The sequence below is a fragment of the Podarcis erhardii genome, assembly GCF_964252035.2.
Source record: "Podarcis erhardii genome assembly, chromosome: 3".
Lineage (NCBI taxonomy): Eukaryota > Metazoa > Chordata > Lepidosauria > Squamata > Lacertidae > Podarcis > Podarcis erhardii.
In genome coordinates, this window is record NC_138507.1 from 78,337,111 (window position 1) to 78,364,582 (window position 27,472).

A 27,472-nucleotide genomic window follows, 5' to 3' on the forward strand; every position below is an offset into this window, starting at 1 on the left:
CTCACTGCAGAGAAACTTCTCCTGTAGGTATTGAAACAGGGTCCACTGGAGCTGTCCAAGGTACTTGTGTTCTTTGCATGACAGAGATTTGAGAGTAAACGCTGCCTGCTTCCCTCAAACACATGTAGAATTTGACAGCCCCTCTCCCTCCAAAACACTAAACACCCTACCCACTGGCAATGTCGATATATGAATGAAGGATGATGTTTGAATTTGCATTAGCAGTATTTTCAAAATGTTCACATACTGGGTGGAGGAGGCAGGGAAGCACTCAAGACCACAACACCAGTTTTACAAAGCTACTAAGAATAGAAAAGATGGTAAGATGACAACCCAAGAGACAGGGTGTTGCTTCAAGAAACTTTTAAAGAGAACATTTTAGTTCACATCTGTCTATCTTATTATTGCTACTTACTACACTTGATCTTAGCCACAAGTGTCTTATTACAGCTACTTACAATCAGGCTTCTGGTTTTCTCACGTAGGAACATAGATGGTCAAACTAAAAAAGAGGGACACTGAAGGACTCTTTGGCAACAGTCCAACTTTACAGACCAGGACCCAAGTGAGCATTGATTGACATGTTGAAATTAACAAGCCACTTGTAAGACAGTAATGTAGCCAGGAAAGTGCCCAGGGACTAGAGACTGGAAACAAAGTGTTAGTAGGCCAGAGATGGAAGCTGTCAAATTGCAAAATACAGGCTTTCCTCAGCTTCTGGTAGAAAAAAGGACTTAATTCCTTAGGTACAGATGATGGATGACTGGGGAGACCAAGCAATTTTAAAGAGATAAGTGGGCACAGGACAAGCCCCTGTTACAGTTAGTACTTAACAACTGCATGAAAATTGTGATCCAAGAGCAGTATATTATAAAATACAGTGGCTAGGAGCATTGCTCACTCATATTAACATACTGCATGAATACTGAATTGATTCTGTTTTAGAATCCATTGTGTATCCTGATATTACAAACAAGCTTTCGAAATAGTAAATTGTGTGCATTTTATTACAAACTCTGGTGACTCCTGACACATTATCCCCTCTTCACTTTACTAATATATGGCCTGCATCCTTGGCCATCTCTTCCAATGTAAATTCTCAAGTCAGGTTTGGGACCAAGATACCTAATCTACAAAGAAGTTCATATCCAAAATTTGTACAGAGGTAGGAATCCTAGGGGCATTTTTAATGGAGCTGCTTGCACCAAATCTGTCTGAAAAGCTTTATTACTATTTAAGTGGGCGCTGACCTACTTTGAAGGAAATAACTAGTCTAAGTATTGAATCCTTATATTTTGTTTTCATGCTATGGATCTTACTGGGATCTTACTGGGGTTGCAGTGAATCAGTTTATGTCTGTGATGGCACCTCTGGAAATGGTTAAATTGAGATACATTGGCCCATCTAGTCCAGCATCCTGTTCTCACAGTGGCTTACCAGAAGCCTGCAAGCTGGACAGGAGTGCAACAGCATTCTGCCCACCTCCGATTTCCAGAAACTGGTATTCAGATCAAGTCAAATACCTTTATTGGCATCACAATATAAAACATTTCAAGTCACTGGGATAATTAAAAGGACGAGGGTGAAGCTGTCGAGGGTAATAAGGTCACACTGTGATCGTGTGCACTTAGATATTCTGTTTTGCCCTGTCTGTTCCCCAAAAGGATAGTTCGTTGGGAACCCTTTAAGGCAAAATTGTGGCTAAAAAGGAAGATACTAAGGCAGTGATATCTTTGTCCCCATCTGCCAGGAGAAACCTCATTTGACTTCTCGGATTTGTAGGCGGAGGTCCAACTTTTGCTCAGCATCAGTAGGTGAGGTCTGCTGTGCAAAGAGCAATCTAAAGAATGTGGTCCATTGAATCAGGTGCTCCTTGGTTGCAGGCACACAAATGGGCTTGATATGGAGTATGTGAGAATCTGCCTTTGGTCACTTCAGAAGGGAGAAATTGGTATTCAGAGGCACAACATTGCAGCTTTTCCACTGACATAGTGGTAGCATATTTGTGGTCTCGGTGTATAGTAGGCATAGGATTGATCTCATAGCTTCTTAAAGCTCTCAGATTACTGTGTGAAAATACTGAAACTGTTTTGTTTTAAATTTCTTGCAGCAAATGAAGAATGTGTGGATTTGGATGTTTCTGTGCTTTAAAGTGTTCTGTTGTGCTTGGCTGTTTTCAAGCCTCAGAAATTTTATTTGCTTTTCATAAACCACTTGGGCTATGATCTCGTGGGGAAATGGTTTAAACATTTCATAATTAAACTGTTCATGTCATGATCCAAAGCTTCAAGGTACTTACTCTCATGGAGGTTTGTATGAAGAGTGCTTCTCTTATTCATGTCAAAACATTGGGCAGAATTCAGTCTGTGAAGTGTTGATTAAATGAACGCAGCATTAAGCACATATTCATTTCCCCCCTGGTATTACTGGTCCACATAACTAGTGGCTATACCCAGTGCTTTTTTTCCTTAAAAAATGTTTAAGCGTACTTTCATTTCCTACTCATATTGAAATACTGTCCCTCAATGAGGCCAAAGTTAGTTTCACAAAATGTTTAGGAGTATGCGTACCCCTGTGTACCCCCAGAAAAAAGCACTGGCTATACCTATGTTCTGTTTCACACATACTTAGAAATTAACTATCATATTCTGTTACATGTGGTCAAATGTTGTAGCTTAAAAAAAGAAGAAGGTGGAAACCTTTTGAGAATCCTCACACAGGAGCTGCTTGGTTATATATAATTCTAGTTCCAGATTTGAAATGCTACACAGAGAGACTGCAATCCAGTTAGACTTATGCCCTGTAGGGCTAGCTCTGTGTGGTTTAATTAATTTTTGACCAGCATGTAAAACTGTAATTACTGAACCAGCAGTAATTGAAAGTGAGAGAAATATCATCTGCCTTTAAAAAAATTAAAAATAAAAGAGGGCATCAGCTAATAAACCAAATGGAAACAACAACTTTGTATACGTTTTGACAGTTGTTTTAACTTAAATTGTGAGCTGGCTTGAACATCTGGAAAAAGCAAAGTATAAACTGAAATAGACGCCATCCAACCCTTCCTTCATTCTTCCAGTTTCCTCGCAAATATATGACCTATGTGGAAGTCCTTTGACAGAAGTGTCCAATAAGTGTGCTAATCATGGGTAATGGCAAACTAAACAAGCGTGACAGCTTCAAAATGAGCCTGGAAGGCCCATGCAACTGTTTAAAGTAGTGCAGTATTTTGGATTTTTAAAAAATCATTTTGATATAGCCACAGCTGTAGCTGATTTCCAAAAAGAAACAGGTTTATTTGAAGGCAGCTGTTGATGGGGGATTGCTGCCAGTGGGGCAGTTCCAGCGGGGCAGCCCTGAAGGGGTAGACACACCAAAGGCAACTGTCCCTTTGGGTTTTTCCTTTGGGTAGGTCAAGTTCAATACCCACGGGCAATTGATTGTGGATGGACTTGTGCATGTGTGACAGTTAATCTGGCTTTCAAGGGAAAGATGGAATGTTGGGGAGAAGCATTTAGTGAAAGCAAGAATGCTGCTCATGGTTGTGTATTCACTGTATGTGTTGGTATTTCGTGATTTTATCATTTTTTTGTATTAATATGATAATCACTGCTTTTGGGACCTTTGGGACAAAAAGCAGTATATAGTTAATCAACAATATCATTGCAATGTGCATTAAACAAAAGCAGAAAAAGTAAATTTATAGCCTCCATGAAGACAACGGAATCTATTATACTATGACTCTTGTTGCTGGTTCAGTAAGTTGCTGACAGCTAGCTATGATAATAAAAAGGGCATTTTAGTAGAACTTAATGTTAATCTTTACTTGTGGACTCACAAGTAGAGTTATTGCTTAAGAAAATTTATTTTTCAACCATAAGCCTATTGGATGAAGCAGCGTATATTAATGTACCGTTTGCTTCATTACCTTAAATCTAGCTGAAGCACATACCAAGTAATATGTTGTAACAATGACAGTTTACTTTATTTCCTGTAGCACTCTTCCCTGGTTCATGCTTTCCTAATTGTTCCTTTATATAACCTCATTCTCACTCTCCAGTTTATATTATGCAGTGTCTAGTGACTGCCTTCAAAGCATGCTGTGAGTGTTTGGCATCTAAATGTCTTTGTGTCAAGAGGTTGCAGTGATAATGGCGTGTAGATGATGCAGCCTGAATTCTTGGGTCACACTCCAGAATGTTCTGCTCAGTTGGTGAGTGTAATTCAATTGCAGCAGTCCAAAGAAGAAATCATGCAGAAAAATGCATCTTTATGGGATCTGAGGACTTGTATATAATTTGTGATGCCATACCAGTGCTTACGTAATTCATATAAACTGTCTTGCTTATATATTGATAATATGAAGGCTATGGTTTATATTAAGTTTTAATTATCTCTGTTTGGCTCCCCCCCCCTTTTCGGAACGCAAGAGTTTTAAATTATTCTACAGTTGAAAACTAAAGCAAATGTCAGACTTTAAATGGTTTCCTTTTCTATACTCAACCACAGCTTCCACTTGTTTTTATAATGCCAAAATATGATTTAGCATTATATCTGAACATATACTATATGTCCAATGCAGCTAAGATTAGAGGTGCAGTAGTGCATTAGACTAAAAACAAAAAAACAAATCTCAAAGTGATTTTGTGGAGGATATCATAATAGAAAGAATGAGCTAGAGCTGTGGATTCCCCCCCCCCTTTTTTAATCAAATAGCTACCAATTTATTTATTTCAATGATAAATAAAATGTGACAATGATAAATAAAATGTTCTCTTGCAACATTACAGGAAGGTTTGTCTAAATAAAAAAAGAATTTTCATCACTGCTATTTTGTTTTATACTACAGTATCAAATCTTCAGTAAATACATCCTAACCTTTTATTATTGTTATTGCTACTTTGGAAAAAATATTTAATGCCAACAATTTGCATATTAATACTGTATGCATAAACAACATTGTCTCAGTTCAGAAGCTTTGCCTTTGAAATAAAATAACAGTATAGAAGTACAGACGTAATAACCTTCTATCTGAGCCTTTCTATGTAAGTATTACTGCTTCAATGACTACAAACATTAGCTGCAGTGGAACAAGTGAGGCAGTTGAGGAAAGTCTTTATAGAAAAAGTGGTTTTCAGGAAGAGACCTAAAAGTAGAGAGAATGGTTCCATCTCCACCACAGAGATCAGTATGGCAGACACATATAGGCAAGAACAGAAAAAAACATGTAAAGATGCTTAATTGTTAGTAAGGTGCCTCAAGGTTGGTTGGAGATGTGTAAACCTTAATTGATTGTTACGGTTTGCTCAATTTTTACTAAGTTGTTTTAATAGCTTCAGATATTATTCACTGCAGATGTAGAGAAGCATAGGGGAGGGAGAATTGGTGAGAATTCTCACTCCCATTAGCAGGTTCCAGTGGTGTCTATGGGGCCATGAGTGGAATTTCAGTAATGGCATCTTGGAATCCAGCCCATTATAAGCAGGGTTATCTATGTGCAGACCTAAAAACTTTGCCTAATTGATGTAAATGACACTTCATGTTACACATTCACTATAGTTTTTAACATGCCAAAGAAGAACTCTTTGTACCTTTCCCAGAAGAGAACACAGCTGCAATAGAGTATTTGTATTCTTGTTTGAAAATTGGTGCTTGGACTTGCCAAATTAATGAACTGGAATGGGAAAAAAGAACAAAATTATGACCCTAGCGATAGATTTAAGACTGTTGCTTATAGGTGGTACATGACCCCAGTCAAGCTTGCAAAGATATATCATTTGCCCAATAACAATTGCTGGAAGTGTAATGAATGTGAAGGAACTTTTTATCACCTTTGGTGGACCTGCCCAAAGATTAAGGCCTACTGGGAAATGATCTATAATGAAATTAAGAAAATCCTTAAGTGGACATTTGTAAAGAAACCGGAGGCTTTTCTCTTGGGCATGGTCGGCCAATTGGTACCAAAGAAAGATAGGACCTTTTTTATGTACGCAACAACAGCAGCAAGAATCCTTTTGGCGAAGTATTGGAAGACTAAAGAACTACCTACTCTGGAAGAATGGCAGACCAAGGTGACTGAATTTATGGGACTGGCAGAGATGACCGGCAGAATCCGTGACCAGAAGAAAGAGACAGTGGAGGAGGACTGGAAAAAATTTAAAATCTATCTTAAAAATTGTTGTAAAATTTCGGAATGTTAAGATGTCAGGGGATTGGACACTAAGAATTACAGCTATAAATCGAAATTTATAAAGCAGAAACTCTTTTTAAAGAGAATTAAATATAAAAATGGGATGAAGAATTGCTAAAAATTTTGAAATTTGGATGCAGTGAAGGGGAGGTTTGGGGAAGTCGCATTATGTTTGTTTTGTTTTTTCTTTATGTTGTAAAATCAATAAAAATTATTATAAAAAAAAAAAAAAAAGACTGTTGCTTATAAACCCATCAGTTTTAGTTCATGACGTAAACTAGATTTTAGTATGACAGAGTGTCATTTAAGTAAATTAGTAAACTCCATAGTGTTTGTTTGGATGTTTCCTGCTACCTAATAGGATTAACATTCCAGTTAGAACTATTTAATGAAGAGAGATTATAGATCACAGAAATAAGGAATGCCACTGGTAACTGGAGAAACTGATAGCTTCTGAGCTCTTGGTATTATCACAAGTATTATCACAATGACTTTCTACACAGATTATTGTTGGACAAAATATCCATCACTGCAAAGCGTTTTTGATATGGGGTTTAAGCCAAGGAGGTGCTGTTTGATTTTTATAACCAGACCACTTACAGCATTTTCATTGCATAGCGGTTACACCCACAACTGATTAACATGTAGTTTTGTATTTTGTATGCAAGCAGGAGTGGGGTGGGGATCTCTCATTTGGGAAGCAGAGGCACTCCCCAGCTGAGCTGCCCCGATCCAGCTCCTACTCCCGTGCAAGCAGGAGCAGGGGCACTCAAAACGGAAGTGTGGCACTGAAAAAGGAAGCGTAACACTCAAAACGGAATAGTTTGGATTCTGAAAAAAGTTCACAATCCGGAACACCTACTTCCAGGTTTGCGGTGTTCGATTTCCAAGTTGTTCATGAACTAAGATGTTCAAAAACCAAGGTACCACTGTATAGTATGTTCAGCAAGATGTTGGGGGAAGAATTGGTGCTGCATTGTTGTATAGAGAGTACAGGTGTAACCAGACCAGAGGAATCTAAGGTGGTTCATGGTTACTTTGCCCCCCTGCTATCTGACCCTCCTTTTCAGACCCCATGTGATCTGAAGACCTTCAATTGGGAAATTTCTGATAAGTGATGCTAGTTCTACTTGTACTACCATTTGTAATTTGGATTGGGGGAGTCACGATGAACTGATGAAATATCGTGCGGTGCGCGCGCGCGCTGTATTTGTTCCAGGGAAAGGAACATAAGTGGTAAACTAGAGTAGAATAAGCACAGAGCTTCATGGAAATCTATGGAATTTTTGCCACTCGGCCTGCAGACAATCCATTCTTACTAGCTGCTTTGCTTCTGGCTGTACCTAATCTATAAATAAAACTGCATGAGATAACAGTGAGTGTTCCTTTGAAGGCACATTTTTTCTTAGGTCCCACAAGATCTTGTGAGACCTTCCCAGAGCTCAGGAAACAAAATGCTCTTTCTGCACCAGGCTTTCCTGTTACAGAAAGAATTTTTAAGCCCTCCACCCTGCTTACTGAGCTCTGGGAAGGTAAGGATAGGCTTTGCATGACCTTCCCAGAGACCAGTAAGATATGGGTAGTCAATTGTGCATTTTACATGGGACTGCCACTGAAGATGGTTTGTAAACTTCAGCTGGCTTGGGTCCTCAGCTGGGACAAGACGGTTAGAGCATATAACACCAATCCTGGCCAATCAGTTTACAGGTTCAATTCGAAGTGCTGTGTTTTAAAGCCTTAAACAGCTCAGGACCACAATATCTCAAGGACCACCTCTCCCCATATGAACCTACAAGAACTCAGAGATCATCTGAGGCCGTCCTCCATGAGAGGCCTGAGGGTGGCAGCATGAGAATGGGCCTTTTCTGTGATGGCTCCCCATTTGTGGAATGCTCTCCCCAGGGAGGCTTGCCTGGTACCTTTGTTACATATCTTTAGGTGCCAGGCAAAATCATTCCTCTTCAACTGGGCCTTTGGCTAATTAAACAGTCTAAGGCCTTTTAAACGTGACTGTGCCTGTCTGGGGAAGGAAGTATTTTTTTGTATTATTATTATGCTATGCATTTTGTGTTTTTATGTAGTTTATTGCCCTGTAATCTTTTGAAGAAGGGCGGTATATAAATTCAACAAGAATAATAATTTTGCCTACTGTACTAAACACATAACTACAATGTTTCAAGTATATGGATATTGAAATATTTGTTTTAAAAAACCCAAACCAAAATATATCACAACTTTCATAAGTGAAATACACAGTCCCAAATGTAAGAACAGAGTTACAGCCCTTGCACACAGAGATAAAACAAGGGTTTCTCAGCATCTTAGAGATTTTCTGGAGACAATTGAAATTTTAATTCGCCATGCTCTGGTTCGTTTCTTGTCTGTGGTGGGGACATCATAAAATGCTGATCAGTTTCAGTTTCAATATATCCAGGAAGTGTAACTGAACTTGGTAGTGTTTGAAGACACTTATCAATCTTTTCTGGAACAGTGGTTCCCAATTAGCTTAAGTACTGCAAACCCCCTGTTTTTTAAAAGTCAAGCTATTGACCCCCTACTTTTGGAAATGTTGATATTTGTACAGTCATTTTTGTTACATGAATGGTGCCACAGACCTCCTGTGTGAGTTATGCAGACCCCCTGGGATCCACGGACCATTAGTTGGAAACCACTGCTCTAGAAGATAACTTATGCAAATCGATGAATATAATTAAAGCTTCCCAGATGCTGCCAACTAACCATATTCCTGAGTAAAATAAAACACCTAGATGTGGCATTTCTAAGAGCAAATAAGTGGCTTCCTCAAGGTTCCTTAGTAGCAGTTAATTTTATGACTTTTGTTATTAATATAACCTGTTTGATGTTCCTGGAGTGTAACATTCTCATGATATATCTTAATGTAGCTGGAAATATCAACAATTCTGAAAGTATAGAAAATAAAATCCAGCTTTCATAAGTGTCCTTTATTCAGCTTGGATTTGGGTAATCAAACTTCTGTGTACAGTGCTGCACAGCTGATTTGACTGCATTGTTATATAATCCTTATTTCATTATTTATTTCTATATATATATATTTGCTAAACCAATTATGCGTTATTTATGGCTGCCTGTCAGTGGTCCTTGAATTCACAAAGAAAATGCATTGTAATTATTTGAGAAGCTGAAGTTTTATTATGCAAAAAATAAAAATAAAAATAAATTTTAAAAAAATGATGTATCATTTTGGTTAAGTCCCTCAACCCCACACCTTGAATTATGTGTTTTAAATTCAATATGTATCCAGTCACCAGACAATCTTGTTTTTTAAGATTAATGGCTACCTGAAGCTGCGGATTAATTTCCTAAACTATAACATATGCTTAGATTGATGTTTTAAATACCTTATGAAGTTTTAGGTTATGCTTAACAAATTATAGTCCAACATTATTATAGGGTACATTTTTAATTAGCTGTTCTGAGGTCCATGACTTTATTCTTAAAGTGAAATTTTTGCCGGTTTTACCCAAACAAATCCAGCTATACTATGATTTTTCCTTATTTGTTAGTAGTTCATGCCAATGACCTTAACAGCGAGTGGTGCTGTGGGTTAAACCACAGAGCCTAGGGCTTGGCGCTCAGAAGGTCGGCGGTTCAAGTCCCCGCAATGGGGTGAGCTCCCATTGCTCGGTCCAGCTCCTCCCAACCTAGCAGTTTGAAAGCACGTCAAAGTGCAAGTAGATAAATAGGTACCACTCTGGCGGGAAGGTAAACGGCATTTCCGTGCGCTGCTCTGGTTCGCCAGAAGTGGCTTAGTCATGCTGGCCACATGGCCCGGAAGCTGTATGCCGGCTCCCTCGGCCAATAAAGCGAGATGAGCGCCGCAACTCCAGAGTTGGTCACGACTGGACCTAATGGTCAGGGGTCCCTTTACCTTACCTTTAACTCTATATCATTTATGAACAAGTTAAAAAGCGAGATGAGCGCCGCAACCCCAGAGTTGTCCGCGACTGGACCTAATGGTCAAGGGTCCCTTTACCTTTACATGCCAATGACAATCCATTGCTAGTATGGTTGGAGGTGATCGTGGGAGGAGTGACAGTGCCTGCAGTGCTCTCTGCAATTAGAAGCGCACCTGTGGACCAACTCTACATCTGTGTACACCATTATTCAAAATCTATTGTGAATTAGAGAAGGTAGCAGAAAATACTGAATGACATGTCTCTTTCAAAATTATTAAAATATCCATGGGCCAAGATACAGTGCAGTATGAGAGACTGCTGTGCTCATGAACAGGATTTTTAAGCTCCACATTAAAATGGTACTAGATTCAGGTAGGTCTGACGCAGGCGAAATAAAAAATTAAAAAATTGTCCAATAGCACCTTAGAGACCAACTATATAGTTCGGGGTATAAGCTATCGTGTGCATGCACACTTCTTCAGATACACTGAAACAGAAGTCACCAGACACATATATAGTTCTGATATATATACCCTTATATATATATATTCTGAGAAATACCCCACCCTCCCACTATATATAAGGGTCTGGTGACTTCTGTTTCAGTGCTTCTGAGGAAGTGTGCATGCACATGAAAGCGTATACCCAGAACTACTTAGCTGGTCTCTAAGGCACGGTGGGTTAAACCACAGAGCCTAGGACTTGCCAATCAGAAGGTCGGCGGTTCGAATCCCTGCGACAGGGTGAGCTCCCGTTGCTCGGTCCCAGCTCCTGCCAACCTAGCAGTTCGAAAGCACGTCAAAGTGCAAGTAGATAAATAGGTACCTCCAGCGGGAAGGTAAACTGTGTTTCCATGCGCTGCTGTGGTTCACCAGAAGCGGCTTAGTCATGCTAGCCACATGACCCGGAAGCTGTATGCTGGCTCCCTTGGCCAATAAAGCGAGATGAGCGCCGCAAGCCCAGAGTCGGTCACGACTGGACCTAATGGTCAGGGGTCCCTTTACCTTTTAAGGTGCTATTGGACAATTTCTTAAAATGGTAGTTCCCCAGTCCTTCTGGGCATCCTCCAGAATTGTTATTTCCCCCTACATCTACTGTATATTTGGAAAGTGGTTTGTATATTTGCTACATACCCTCCAGTATTCCTTAGATTTATTTAATGGAATGCAGGAGAAGTCCAGAAAGCAGATTCTGAAAGGAAAACTGGGAGATAGAATTGCCAAAATGGAGATGTGCACACAGCCAGGAGCTGCAAAGCAAAGGAAGGCTGAAAGTTAAAATATTTGGCTGCATGCCTGTAGTCTACATTTCAAAGTAGTAATGATAATAATAATAATAATAATAAATTTTATTTATATCCCGCCCTCCCCAGCCGAAGCCGGGCTCAGGGCGGCTAACAACACTAAAACAATACAACATTATAAAACATTATAAAAATGAGTTTAAAACAAAATTAATGGCAACCATAAGCTAAAGTCTTGAAAAGATTGCCAAAGGAGGGAGTCAGGCTGCGCCCTAACAAAAGGCCAGGTGGAACAGCTCTGTCTTGCAGGCCCTGCGGAAAGATGTCAAGTCCTGCAGGGCCCTTGTCTCTTGTGACAGAGCGTTCCACCAGGTTGGAGCCGCAGCCGAAAAAGCCCTGGCTCTGGTTGAGGCCAGCCTAACCTCTCTGTGGCTTGGGACCTTCAAGGTGTTTTTATTTGAAGACCGTAAGTTCCTCTGTGGGGCATACCAGGAGAGGCGGTCCCGTAGGTACGAGGGCCCTAGGCCGTATAGGGCTTTGAAGGTTAAAACCAGCACCTTAAACCTGATCCTGTACTCCACCGGGAGCCAGTGCAGCTTGTATAGCACCGGATGAATGTGATCTCTAAGCGAAGACCCCGTAAGGAGTCTCGCTGCGGCATTCTGCACCCGTTGGAGTTTCTGGGTCAGTCTCAAGGGCAGCCCCACGTAGAGCGAGTTACAATAATCCAGTCTGGAGGTGACCGTCGCGTGGATCACAGTGGCTAGGTCAGGGCGAGAGAGGTAAGGAGCCAACTGCTTAGCTTGGCGGAGATGAAAAAATGCCGCCTTTGTTATAGCTGCAATCTGCGCCTCCATAGAGAGGGAGGTATCGAAGATTACACCCAAACTCTTAACGGATGGTGCTGGCACTAATTGCACCCCCGCAAGAGATGGGAGTTGCCCCCTCAGTCCCAAGTCGTCCCGTCCCAGCCAGAGGACCTCTGTCTTCGAAGGATTTAACTTCAACCGGCTCCCACGAAACCATCCAGCCACAGCCTCCAAGCATCTGATCAGTGTGTCTGGGGCCGAGTCCGGGTGGCCGTCCATCAACAGATAGAGTTGGGTGTCATCAGCATACTGATGGCAGCCCAGCCCAAAACTCCGGACAAGCTGGGCGAGGGGGCGCATAAAGATGTTAAAAAGCATCGGGGAGAGTATTGCACCCTGGGGCACACCACACACCAAGGAGTGGCGGGATGACAATTCCCCCCCAAGCGCCACCCTCTGTCCCCGACCAGAGAGAAACGAGCGCAGCCATTGAAGGACTGTGCCCTGGATCCCCACGTCGGCAAGGCGGTGGTCTAGGAGTTCGTGATCGACCATGTCGAAGGCTGCTGACAGGTCTAGAAGAATCAGCAGCCCCGACCCGCCTCGATCCAGCTGCCTGCGGAGATCATCTGTTAGGGCGACCAGAGCCGTCTCGGTCCCATGACCAGCGCGGAAGCCGGACTGGAATGGATCCAGAGCTGATGTTTCATCCAGAAACCTACCAAGCTGTTCAGCAACCGCTCTCTCAATCACCTTACCCAGGAATGGAAGATTCGAAACCGGGCGGTAATTGGATAGATCTAAAGGATCTAATGATGTTTTCTTTAAGAGCGGGCGCACCACTGCCTCCTTCAGTTCCCCTGGGAATGTCCCAGCGCCAAGAGACAGATTGATGATATCCCCCAGGGGGCCCCGCACCTCGTCTGGACACGCTCTAATCAGCCAGGACGGGCACGGGTCGAGAGGACAGGTGGTGGGCTTTCCAGCTCGGAGGAGTCTGTCCACATCAGCTGGGGATATCCAGTCAAAGTGGTCTAATACTGAACCCGAGGACAGTCGAGGGGCCTCCAGTTCCTTTATTGTATCCAAATTGGCAGGGAGGTCATGGCGGAGCAACAAGACCTTCTCCGCAAAAAAGCTCGCGAATGCCTCACAGCTGTGTGTCGAATTGTTATTTAAATTTGGCTGTCCTTCAAGGGACGTTAAAGACCGAATTATACTAAATAATTGCGCCGGGCGAGAGCTAGCGGATGCAATGGAGGCCGAGAAGTAGGACTTCTTAGCGGCCTTCACTGCCATCTCATAGGTTTTCATAAAAACCCTATAAGATGTTCTTGAAGCTCCGTCACGGGCACCCCGCCATACTCGCTCTAGCCGTCTGAGGTCCCGCTTCATTTTCCGGAGCTCCTCGGTAAACCAGGGAGCCCGGTTTCTGCGGGGTCGCAGAGGGCGCTTAGGTGCGATCTCATCGATGGCTGCCAGGAGCTGGGTATTCCAGGCCTCAACAAGCTCAGTCAATGAGTCGCCAGGGGGAGAAAGGTCCCGCAAGGCTTGACGGAATCTATCAGGGTCCATCAGCCTCTGCGGGCGAGCCCAAATTGGCTCGCCACCCAAGCAGGGTGGGGGTGGAACGTCAATCCTGGCTTTCAGAGCATAGTGATCAGACCATGGCACCTTCATTGAAGGAAACATGATCACATCTATACCGATGCCAAAGATCAAATCCAGCGTGTGGCCTGCTTGATGTGTGGGGCCCGAAACAAACTGGGAGAGCCCTAGTGTCGCCATGGAAGACACCAGGTCCAGAGCGGTGGTGTGGGGTGGTGATGATGAAGCTTATAGAAGTGAGCAGCCAAACTGCTGTGGTTTCATGAAATGTTAATGAAAATTCTAACAGGAAGCTGAATTCATGAACAATGGACTATCTGAAAACAAGCAGGCATCTGAGAGAGAAGTGTAAGGTCTATTTGCCTGGGGTGAACCCTCACACAGGCCCTAGGGACAATAGGAGTTGTGTGGGCAGTTAAGGAAATGAACACTAAAGCTGAATCAGAAGAGGTCCCAGGAGATGGAAAGCCAAGGGACTTTATGCCCTGAGGCTTGTTGAATCTGCCACAATATCTTACTCACTATTGAAGGAAGCTATGTTAGAGATAGGGCAAATGACTGATAGCGAGTGTGAAGGCTTAATAGACCTGGCAGAAAAGAAAATGGGATGGAACATTATTGTGTCGGGAGTATAACGCTATGAGATCTGATTAGAGAAAAGAGAAATTGTAGCTGCATGGAACAACTTGAAACAGGTATTTTTTTTAATGCAAAAAACCTTACACAAAAACACAATGTTTCTTCAGATTCTATAAGTACATGACAGATCCAAGTAAACCGAAATACAATATTGTGCAATGTTACAAAGTTCTATTAAACCTGTCAAAATATTTTGAACCAATAGAGACTATTCAAGGAGAAAATGTTAACAGTGAAGTATATATTTAGAGTCAAAATCTATTGAAGATTTTAATATAGGTTTGGAAGCCAAACTAGCTTGTGCAGAAGAATGTTCTCAATCTTGGTTAAGATACATATGATTTTAAAATGCCATAAATGAGCTACTAAAAGATGCTCTTATATTTCCATGGCCTGATAATTGAGCTAGCAACAGCAGTAACACTTGATGTAAGTAAATTGCTGCATTTCTCAAAATGCTTTGGCAACTAGGTCAAAGGTTCAATCTGTGTTGCCTGTTAGTGTTTAGAATTAGTTTGTCAACATTTCCCCAGACACTTCCAGGCTGCAAGGACATGAAGCAGCTCCTCTCGTTTTACTGACTTGCTGGTTATTTCTAAACATGCAATTGGGGAAAAACCATCAGCAAAATTAAATATATTTTTAATAACTGCAGTAAGTAATATGTAGGTCTTATTATCTGAGGCTTGCTGTCATTTCCTTCTTTATATAACAGGAACTGCTAAGGATTTGGTTTTTTTTAAGTAAGGGAGGGTGTTTTTGTTGTTAAAAACAAATTACTGTGATACAGTAGTAGTTGGTGTGTTAGCTGTCAATTTCTGATTCAGTGTAAAATTACTTTTATCACATCATTTGTTGTAATCTCAGACCTTTCTCACACACAGTGCTTTTTTCTGCACAGAAAACGATCCACACAGCATAAAGCTTAAAATCTGCATATATGGTAATATGTAACAAATGTATGTACACCAATTGGAAAACAGTCACCAATCAGTTTCCTGATGTGGGTATAATTAAATTAAACACACACACTTATTACTAGCATTGATCACTTGGTGAGCAATCCTGTGTGCAAGAAGCAAGCCAGTGTAAATTAGGCTGGCATAAAGGTACAACAGATCCAAAGCCTGTTCAGCTGCTTCTCTACCTAAGCCTAACAAAGGAAAACAAGCCTTTCAGTATTGTCCTGCATCAGGTTGTCAGGTTACGTGATCACACTGAATGGACTTAGGACAGGCATAGGCAAACTCCGGCCCTCCAGATGTTTGGGACTACAATTCCCATCATCCCTGACCACTGGTCCTGTTAGCGAAGGATGATGGGAATTGTAGTCCCAAACATCTGGAGGGCCGGAGTTTACCTGTGCCTGGCTTAGGATATAGCCTAATCTTCCTGCTCTGGTCCTGCCCTTAGAATATCCCCCGGAACGCTGAGCCAGGATGAGCAAGTTATGCTGTCTTATCTTTGACTGAGCCAGGGTTGGGGGCAGTGTTAGATACTGAGATATGAAAACTAGGAGCTAAATGGCACCTTAAACCTAGGTTATGGGCGCAACAATGGAATGCTTAGGCCTGCTTTTTTATAACAAGAATACAAAGGTGAAAATGAAAGAACTGCGGCTAAAATATTATGTTTGTTTTTCACATGGTCCAGTCCTTCCCCTGCCCACTCCCCTAATATTTTAGGAGGGTCTCTTCTTCAGTCTTCAGAGACTAGCTGGAGGCAGGGAGGCAGAAAAAGGGCCTCCTTTCCTTCCAGTCCGCAGTTTTAATCTTAAATCTTAGGCGCAGTACTGCGCCCAAAGCTCAGAAACCACTTGCACTAATGAAATTCCCTGTCGCAAAATGTGCCTAGAAAAACGGGAGTTTCAAACACGGTTGGGGGACCAAGAAAGAACGGTACATAAGTCAAACCACAGGTTGCAAGGACCAGCAGTTCCATGAGAGCTCAAAAGGCGTGACTAGCCACAAGCTAAGATGTTGAACCAACAAGTGGCATACAGTGGTACCTCGGGTTAAGTACTTAATTCGTTCCGGAGGTCTGTTCTTAACCTGAAATTGCTCTTAACTTGAAGCACCACTTTAGCTGCCACGCCGCCGGAGCACAATTTCTGTTCTCATCCTGAAGTAAAGTTCTTAACCCGAGGTACTATTTCTGGGTTAGCAGAGTCTGTAACCTGAAGCGTCTGTAACCTGAAGTGTATGTAACCCGAGGTACCACTGTATTCTCTATGCTTTCCTTCTGAAGGATGGGGCAGGCACAGCATTTAGTGCACCATGTTGCTGGAGTCCTGAGGTTGACTGCAAATGTGCTCTCCTTCTAGTGGGCTGGCTAGGTAAGGTTTTTGCATGCTGGTGCTGGCATCTCTGTGTCCTAGGTGACAGAGGTGAGATGCAAGCCAGATCAGCATTGGATTTACTCCCAGCTGCATCCCATGAACAGGGAGACTCCTGTTTAACAGGCAGCTAAGGGAGGCATCTCTGGGAGGGAGTTAATGGGAGGCCCTTCTGAGAGTTTGCGTAAGTCATCTTTGGAAGGCAGATTTCCACCCGCTAACCCACTGGGACCCATAGCTGTCAACTTTCAGTTTTGAAAATAAGGGATCTGCAGCCTCAAAAAGAAGGGATCAGCAGCATAGCTGTCAACTTTGAAAAGAAGGGATCAGCAGCCTCACCTGTCCCGGAGACAGTCTACGGGATATCTAACAATCTGGGATAGCAGCGGGAAACGGCATTGAAATAAGGGAATTATCCGCAAAAAAAGGGAAGATTGACAGCTATGCTGGGACCCTCTCCAGGATCCAGCATTTATTGGGGTTTGGAATCCATTACCCACATACCACTAGGACCCTTTTAACTCTCCAAGATCCTCCTACACCTTCTTAGGGTCTCACTCCCCCCTCCACGGCACCTCCATGGCACTCATGACAATATGCAAGTTTTTAGTTACGTGCTCAAACATGACAGTTTTGAAACTAGTAGATGCAGCTGAGTAGAATATATATGATACACTGCAGTATTTTCCTTTGAAGTGTTATAAAAATAGATGGCAAATTTTCTGCTCGTACATGATTAGAGTTTGAATTTAAGCCTGTACGTAATCATGTGGATTATAAATGAGTGCCAGTGAAATTTATAGTACTGTAATATATTTTGAAAGACTCCCTATTGTTTCAATATGTTGGGCCGTTTTCCATTCCATGTCATTTATGAAAGCCCCATTGTTTCTTCCAGGAAAGCAGGCAACACATCAACCCAGATTCTCGGAAGATTTGTATTTCATCATGTACTTTCAATTTAAATCAACTTTTGCACTTTTAAAATGGCATTCTCCAACTACTTTACTGTAGCACTAGTGAAGGTGGCCAGGTCAGGCGGAATGATCTGCAGTAGTGATAACCCTAATGTTCCAAGTAATGTGTGCATAAACAAATCACTCTATAATGTTATTAGCCATACTGCAGTGACCTGGTTTGAATGTAATGCTAAACCAAACGATGACTTAGCATGAATGTATGAGTGTTTGAGTTCCCAGAGAGGAGGCTGTAGCTGCTTCATTCCTTCTCTGGCCCTGCTGCTGCAGTGCTGCTCTGAGCTAAGCCATGGATTGGCAGAGACTTCATCTGAATCTGAGCTCGTAGTTTGCTTCACTCCACACAAACCACGACCTGTAATTATGGTTTGCTCTATGGCTTATAGCTTGTGGTTTGTCTGGAGCAAACAAATTATGAATCTGGCCTTGGATGACATTCGTAGAACCATAGAATTGTAGAGTTGGAAGGGACCCTGAGAGTCATCTAGTCCTTCCCACTGCAATGCAGGAATATGTGGATGACCCTTATGAGGATCAAACCCATGACATTGGCATTATCAGCACTACACTCTAACCACCCAAGTCCATCAAAATGTCCACACTGCAGCTACAGATTGTGAGGGTTGGATTGTATGGACCATATGTTTTTTTAAATAGCATTGTCTCTCTACAATGCTACAAAGGTACCAGATCTGTATATCTTATTTCCAGCACTCCTCGTGGGAAACAGCTTGTTCCTTTTTTGAACATCTGGATGATGAATGAGAAGCTGTTAAGATATTCTAGCAGGAGATGGATCACATGGCCAAGAACGAAATCTTCTAATCTGGGCACATGGATGTTTGCAGTTGTTATTGATGTTTATTAAATTTATATAATGCCCTTCATCTGAAGATCACAGGGTGGTTTACAGAATAATTCTGAAGTAAGGGTCTGTTTATTAGCCCTGTGCCAGCATGACTGTGGTTATCTAGACTGATTCAGGAAGCTAAAGATCTTCTGTTTGATGGTACAGAGCTCTTTAACATGAAGTTGGATAAGGCATTGGACAGAGTCTAAAAGATGTAATATGACTTATTGCATGGGTTTTGAGATGCAGCATTCTATTTTTGCTGCATATCACCTCTGCTACAGAACTTCCTCCAACTGCCTAGCCTCCCACTTCCCAGCAACACAGACATTGGAGGTTGTTTTGGGCTCTGCTAAGGCCCAAAGGCTTCTTGGAGACAAGGTTTAAGTCATCCTACCTGCGCAAAAGGTTCTTGGTTGGATATGACAACACTCTGATGGACCTGCTCAGTTGAGTAACCTTGCCCTCCGAGTGGATGACGACTCTGTAGTTAGCCTGTGACCTCTTCCTGCAGTGGGTGACGCAAGCCATCAATGAGTTTGCAATTGTTGATAGCAGCAAATGTTGCCTGTTCTGCAGCAGGGTTTGGAGTCATTAGCCACATTAATATGTAATCTTTACAACGGCTCCGTAAAGTAGTTCGGCATCATCTTTGTCTTATATTTGGTGACCTGAGGCTGAGGGAACAATGTTGTGTCTTGCCTAAGACCATGAGGTGCTTATTTCAGTCGTGGGTAGTATTTTGGTTTATGGCCGGTATTGTTCTGCATTAGAATGTTCTTTTATGGATTGTTCTCCATCTATTGAAACTTCTAGTGTGACTGTCATTCCTGTTCGTTGGCTGTGCTTCCTGGGGTTGATGGAAACTGTATCTAGTAACATCTGGAGGACACATGTCATTAGGGATGTTTCATGTTAACATTCAGATACTATAGATGAACAACAGGGATAAAGCATATGATAAGGGTCTTTCTAGCACCCCCTCTTAGGTAGATGTGGTTTTGACAGCTACTCTGTGTGTGTGTGGCTAAACCAGCTTCAGAGTGAATCGGAGTCTGAGCAACCCCACTCAGAATCACCAGGTTTGCTCTTCTTAAGCAATACCTCAAGCAGATACTGCAATTACTGTTCATATCTGACAGCTCAACTTGATTTTTTTGGTCTTATAACTTCAAAAACATATCAGCAACAATATTAGTATGAGTCATCCCTAATGAAAATATGATCAGTTGCATGAACATTTTTTATTAGGAATCAATCAAGAGCACATAATTAATGCCACTGTCTGCTAAAAGCGATTTGACATTGTTTCATAGTGACTTGGCACAATAGAGAATTTAAGATGGTAAGTGAGAAACAGCAATAATATGAGGCACATCCACAAACCTTTCCATCCACTTTTCAAGTATTGCTAAAGACTGTGGATTCATGGAAGTCACTTAACAAATTGAGGGTTACAGTTATGATTGCAGATAAATGCATAGTCAGTTTTAACTCAGTTGCATGACTGAAGTAGAAGTGCTCTGCTGACTATGCAAAAGCCTGTTTTGATACCAAGCTGTCAGTGCTGAGCACATTAATATTCTCTCAGTGCTTCATTTCAATCTGGCAACTCCGGAATCAGGACAGCAAAGATGAGATTAATGGCAAGACTTGGAGACTTTGTGCAGTGTTGATGCACATAGCCTATATTATCTCTGTGCTGTTGTGTAACCTTGTTCTTGATCAAAACGATAGTAATGATTTTATGCCTTAGCCACATGTCTTTATGTTTGACAAGCTCAGGGCTACTATATACATAAAGGTTTTAATCTGTATTACAAATCTAAACCCTCTAATATCCTCTGTGTTCAGAATTTAGTTTTCCATTTGTCTCAATATATTTAAATTAATTAAACTTTATTCCCTATGATCAGTTAAGCCATAGTATGTAAGTGCTCCCAGAGAGAGCCTTTTGCGCAGCACCAACAATCTCTAAACAGATTAGTAAAATAAGTGCTGTGGGAACAGCCATTTCCAAATTAGGTAATAGAATAATAGAATTGTAGAGTTGGAAGGGATCCCGAGGATCATCTAGTCCAACCCCCTGCAATGCAAGAATCTTAGCTAGATCATACATGACAGATGGCCATCCAACCTCTGCTTAAAAACCTCCAAGGGACCCACTGAGCTGGTCTACCCTTGGAGATTTAAAGGAATTCTGGATGCTCTGGGTGAACATTCCAGTTGCCATGACTTCTGCTTCTATGGAGGCTCTGGTCTTGCTTTAGAATTGTGAGATGGAAAGAGTTACCAACATAATCACTCCCTAGTGTTTTGGCTTGCAGGAGTAGTTAGGTTTGGGAATTGGTTTTCGGCATGGACAATACTTCGCTACATTGCTTCTGATTTTCCTTTTGAATCATTCATGCACTCAATGAAATGAATAAAAACTACTCTGGCATTGATTTTTGCTGTCCATGCTTGACCAGTGTGTATTTGGAAATGCATCCCAAAGTTTTTGTAGCATAAGAGTTCTAACAATGTTTTTTTTTTGTCTCTGTCCTTCGATAGGATGATGAAGTGGTTCTGCAGTGCACTGCTACTGTTCACAAAGAACAACAGAAATTGTGCCTTGCCGCAGAAGGATTTGGCAACAGGCTCTGCTTCTTGGAATCCACTTCAAATTCTAAGGTACCATAAACTATTTTGTTCTAATGCAGTGTTGAACATTACCGACATAACAGACCTTTTCTTCTTGTTGAAATGTTGTCCTCTGTGATGCAGAGTAAGTGCATCAATGTTACAGCAGGCAGAGTTGAGTTGCATTCCAGCACATTATGTTTTTCTTATATAATTCACAACATATTATACCCAGCAAATAAACCTGATGTTAATATACATAATGACAAGCTAAATTCTGAACAACTATTATCATACAGAAACCTTTGAAGAAGGCTGTGTGACCTTCTTCTCCTTCACCCTACAGCCCCTCCCCACTTCTCCACAATCTACTCTGGACTCTCCAGAGCTAATTTTGAGGATGGAGGGGCTGTAGGTGGAAATTTCTCATGTGATGCTGATTTCAGCCCATGTATTACAGATTGCTTGTGTGTTGTTATCTTATTGATGGGCATGTGGAGAAAATACGTGAATTAGATTAATTTGCCGCATTTCCTTTTTTGGGGAGAATGCTAATTTAAATTTTCTAGTGCAAGGTGTTCAGGGTGGAGAGTGAGGTTAAATAAATAACATCTTATCCAAGTGATATTTGTCCTCTTCAAGTTTCATAGCATATTAACAGCTAATATGACAGCCATTGCCAGTCAGCTGGTACTAGTGTACTGATCAAATATCATTCTTCCTAAGTTTTGTGGGATTCATGATGCTTTGCTGTGTGTAGGTCTGCAGACTGCAGGTACTTTTATATTGTAACCTGCCCTGTGATCTTCGGATGAAGGGCGGTATAGAAATGCAATAAATAAGAGCAATAAGAACAATAAATACTTGTACCATGTCATGTGGAGCACAGGAAAGCAAAGCATCATGGAGATTTGTATGTGTTTAAATTGTCTGCAGAATCCTTTTCTGACTATTTTTTTTTTTTTATAAATATTTATTAAAGTTTTTAAATATAAATGCACAAATAATAAACAGTCTTACTTCTATCACAGACATAATTTCATCACTTCTTTGGACTTCCTCACGTCTCCCGCTCCCATTTACATCGTTAAAAGTTTTTTCCAAACAAATTATCAACTTGTTTACAATCTCATGTCCACTCATTCAAATATAATCTAGCACTTCTTCCAAAAAATTTTATATTTTCTTTAGTCTCACTTATCATCAAATTTCAAATCTAATTTAGTGGTGGCCAGTTTTTTATAATCTAGCATCCTTCTTAGCATTCAACCAAATTACAATGTTTTTGTAGATACTTCTTGAATTTCTCCCAGTCTTCCTCCATCTTCTCTTCTCCCAGGTTACGGATTCTGCCTGTCATCTCGGCCAGTTGCATATAGTCCATCAGTTGCATCTGCCACTCTTCCAGTGTGGGTAGATCTTGAGTTTTCCAGTTTTTTGCGATGAGTATCCTTGCTGCCGTTGTTGCATACATAAAGAATGTTCGGTCCTTCTTTAACACCTTCTGGCCGACAATACCCAGAAGGAAGGCCTCTGGTTTCTTAGTGAAGGTATACTTAAATACCTTTTTCAGCTCATTATATATCATTTCCCAGAAGACCTTCACCTTAGGGCATGTCCACCAGAGGTGAAAGAATGTTCCTTCGTTTTCTTTACATTTCCAACATTTATTATCAGACGAATGGTATATTTTGGCAAGTTTAACTGGGGTCATGTACCATCTATATATCATTTTCATTACATTTTCCTTCAGAGCATTACATGCGGTGAAGTTCAGCCCAGTGGTCCACAACCTTTCCCAGTCCTCAAACATAATGTTATGCCCAATGTCCTGTGCCCATTTTATCATAACCGATTTAACCATTTCGTCTTGTGTATTCCATTTTAACAGCAAGTTATACATTCTAGATAATACCTTCGTCTTTGGTTCTAACAATTCAGTTTCTAACTTCGATTTCTCCACCTGGAACCCTAACTTTTTATCATTTTTAAAAACTTCTTTAATCTGAGCATAATGTAACCAGTCTCGCACCTTATCCTTCATTTTCTCTAAACTCTTTTCTGACTATTGTCAATCTCATTGGTGCTGACGTTACCCTCCAATCTTCACAAGCTGTACTTGAAGCAAGTGCCCTTACCACAGGGTCCCTATCCCCATGCTCTTGAGACAGTCGTAGGTGAAAATGGAGCCAGGGTCTACACAGCAGAGACTTATCAGAAATCACCTTTCCTCACATGGCTATCTTCATAATCTGTGCTATCAAATGGCAGTCTGCCAGTCAAAGATTTTTGAAGAAAAACATTTTGTACCTAAAATGTTTTGGCTTCCACTATAGCTGGGCTGTCCATCTTCCAAGAGACTACGATCTACAACCACTATAAAAAGACTGGCAGTGATCTACCCATTGGATTGACCAGAGTTGTTGAGATTTTTTGGGAAAGCTTCATCAAAGTTGTTGAGCTTTTCTTAAGGAAGCCATTGGCAGGGGCATCCTGTGTCATTGACCAGTAGATCATGATCGACCTCTTGGACAGCCCTGCATTATAGGAATCAGTTGAGGCAAATAAAGGATTCAGTGAATTCTGACAATTTAATCTGTTAAAAGGAAGTAAGCAGCAGTAGTTATCTGTGGGCTGTTCATTATTTATTTAGTTTTGAATAAAATTTTAAATTTTGGCAAGTAAAGGAAATATACTAAAATAATCTTGCATATAAGGCCTTTATTTCCCCCCCTGCCTACAGATTCCTTCAGCACAACCTTAATTAAATTTATTATCTCCACTGTGGTGCAGACTAATGTTTTACTTTCAGTCAGTCATCATTTTGAATGTATTATTCATCATTATAAAAAATTAATTGGAATATTAATGATTCATTATAATAGCAGTGGTTCTGAGGATTTCATCTGTCCTGCTCACTTGTAACTGAATAATTCCCAGTAATAAAATATGTAAGGATAGGTAAAGTCAGTATTCTATAGTTTTATAAAATATTATTTAGCAAATAATTTTTAATTAAACAACAAATGTATCCTCCCCAGTACTTCACTGTTGGTCCATAAGTAAGATGTCCATGTAATCATATTACCATTTCTTTTTCTTTAGTTGGTTTCTTTTAAAAGACTTAAGAATAGCAGGTGCTTCTCAGGCATCTAGAAAACTAAGATGCATTTAGGAAAAAATTAATATAGGAAAGAACAGGTGACAGATCTAACCAATTCTAAGTTCAGAAGTAGATCATAAAGTGGAGACATTATGGGTTTTTTCTGCTAGTAATTTACAGCTCTTTCCAGTATGTCTGGCTTTAGCCCTCAGTGGTGGGAGTATCCCAGTAGAAAGGGAAAGCATAAGAAAAAGGGAAGGTTGAAGAAAGAGCAGTCTTTTTAAAGCATGTATAAGGGGTCTCACTGAGAGAAAAGGAAGTAAAAAGAAACAGTGACAATGGAGTTAAAAAAAAAAGATGGGTAGGGTAAAAATGGAGAAGATGATGGTGAAGAAGAAGAGTGCATGGAAACTGCTTTATCACATAAATGAGATGCAAAAACTAAAGGAGCTAAAGGACAAGCACAATGAGGATAGGAGCTAGGACTTTATAAAAGAAATGACAAGGAGAAGGAACTGGGTAGATATCAACACAAGACAAGCAAGACTGTTTTATCCAAAGAAAAAAGCAGAAGATGAGAATACTTTTTTGTGAAGGGAATGCTTCCTTGCTTGTATGGAGATTTGCTGTCGTTCATGCTTCGCAAGTCGCAGTGGTTTCATAGTCACTGCACTACTTGAGAAATAATCTTGCAGAGAGAGCAACTGGGGCAGGTGAGCAGTAAATCTTGGGCTTTAATTTGGGTTGAGTCATTTAAACTGCAGCTGGCACACACGGCAACTGATGGACTCTGGACCTGGGACTCGTAAAGAAAACGTGTTTTATATGCATTGTATATGCAGTATAACACTGAGACACCAGATGGCGCTGTGGAGTCCTGTCTTTCCCAACCGGATTTCCTTGTATGAGTTTACGTGTTGAACTGAAACACTTCTTTGATGTGTCTAGATCCAGCCCTGGTAGGACATCTTAGGGCCCGAGGATATCATGTGTGTGGGGACAACTTCTGATTTGCTCTCCATCCTCCTCCCTTGCAACAATATTGTGGACATTGAGGTATTGCAGTTGTACAAATACTTAGCACCTAATTAAACCAAGAAGTACTTACAATTGCCTCTCTGGTGGGAGAAGAGTTGTATGGCTTCCACATGTTGTTCTCTCCCTCATTCTCCCTCCACCCTCACAAAGAAACGGGCTGCTTAACATTGTACTTGTGCAAATACTTAAACATATAAGCACTTGACCTTAACCTTAAACATATAAGCACTTATTATATGGCCTGGTGTGGTACAATAACCACATATAGAAGTAAGCCCTAGGTAAAGGTAAAGGGACCCCTGACCATTAGGTCCAGTTGTGGCCGACTCTGGGGTTGCGGCGCTCATCTCGCTTTATTGGCCGAGGGAGCCGGCGTACAGCTTCCAGGTCATGTGGCCAGCATGACTGAGCCGCTTCTGGCGAACCAGAGCAGCGCACGGAAATGCCGTTTCACTTCCTGCTGGCATGGTACCTATTTATCTACTTGCACTTTGACATGCTTTCGAACTGCTAGGTTGGCAGGAGCAGGGACCGAGCAACGGGAGCTCACCCCGTTGTGGGGATTTGAACCACCGACCTTCTGATTGGCAAGTCCTAGGCTCTGTGGTTTAACCCACAGTGCCACCCGCGTCCCATGTGTACAGGATTGCAGCCTTAGTCTTAAAAGGTTCTACACAGGGCTGCTAACAAGGGCTTCCATGCATTTGGGAGCCATTTCCCCTCCTCCAGCTTATTCATTTTTTACTTTCCAGTAAGTGGAATAAGGTTGAGGAATATGTAGACTAGGACCTGGAAGACCAGGGTTAAAATTACTCTGTCATGAAGCTCATTGTGTGACCTTGGGTCAATCACTGGGCAGGATTCAGCTGTAGGTCTTTCCCCCTCTCTTCGCCCCTCTCCTTCCATGCCTCTGAAATTGGTTTAGGGGGGCCTTGGAGAACCCCTGGAACATAGAGAAGGGAGAGGTAGGGCTTGTTCTATTTGCAAGCCAAAATACTTGCACTGATGCAACAATCAGAAGAGTGCAACATTGAATTCCTCCCACTGTCTCTCAGTCTAACTGGCGCCACAGGGTTGTTGGGTGGTTACCGGGGGGGGGGGGGAAGAGAACCATGAGTGCTACTTTGAGCTTCTTGGCGGAAAAGAGATAAGATATTATATAAGATCAAATACAATAAATAAAACAAATACAATTTTTCTACAGCTATTCAGAATAAAAATAGCATTACAGTCAAGATCTATAAAGTTTTCATAATCCAGCATGAAATGCATTAAATATTAGATCCTCTTGGGAGTTTTTCTTTAAAGTTTTTGTGTGGTGTCAAAAACAAGATAAAAGATAGCAGTGACTTACCACCAGAGCTGGCCTATTTTTGCATTAGATGATAAACACGACCATAATATCCCTCAGGCTGTTGTGTGTGTGTGTGTATATGCAATTGCAGCTTCCATAAACTACTTCAGATTACTCAATTTCCTATAATAGCTCATTTGGGCTGTTTATCATTTAGCTGATTGAAGCTTCTGTACTCGGTGCAATGATCCTTTTCAAGTGTGAAGCACTCAGTATCACAAACAGAATCAGTGAAACATTTAGAAACAATTTGTCTATAGTTAAGAAAATATTTTATTCCTAGAGGCTCTGGTTTACGTAGGAGGAAAGGAGTTAAATTAAATTTATTATAAGAACAATAATGGCTGTTTATTCAAATCCCCGTCTCCCAGAGATAAAGGAGTGTGTCCTAAATAAATGAACTGGTTTCCCCCAGTGTTTTATAGTTGATACTATTTTAACTGTTCCTTCAATAAATAAAATACTGTGATAGAAAAATGTAAAAGCACAAAAGCGGATCATAATATTTGTTAAAAGCTTTATGAATCTAAGTTGTGAATCTAACTGCAAGTCCAAGAAAAACAAGGAGCTGCAGTTAGGAAAAGGAGAGGTGTGGGTACGTCAGGAAAATGCATTTAGAAGCATAAGCAGATAACAGTGAAGTCATGCAGTCATGGTTGCTGGCTTCTTTATAATGTGTACATTATTATGCAAAGTAGTATGAATATTATTTGGTGTTCAGGGGGAGGCTGATTTTTAGTATTTCTTTAAAACTGCAACTGTTAGATAA

General features: G+C 41.2%; 1 protein-coding gene across 18 annotated transcripts in view; it reads left to right on the forward strand.

Annotated features, from left to right (window-relative positions):
- The window catches only part of RYR2 (ryanodine receptor 2), a 253,156-nt gene that overhangs the window by 31,461 nt on the left and 194,223 nt on the right, over positions 1-27,472 (forward strand). For all 18 annotated transcript variants that reach the window (XM_081856307.1, XM_081856320.1, XM_081856322.1 and 15 more), the window contains exon 2: positions 21,140-21,259. In XM_081856307.1, coding sequence (XP_081712433.1) covers positions 21,140-21,259 — 120 coding nt within the window. The remainder of the gene's footprint in view (positions 1-21,139; positions 21,260-27,472) is intronic.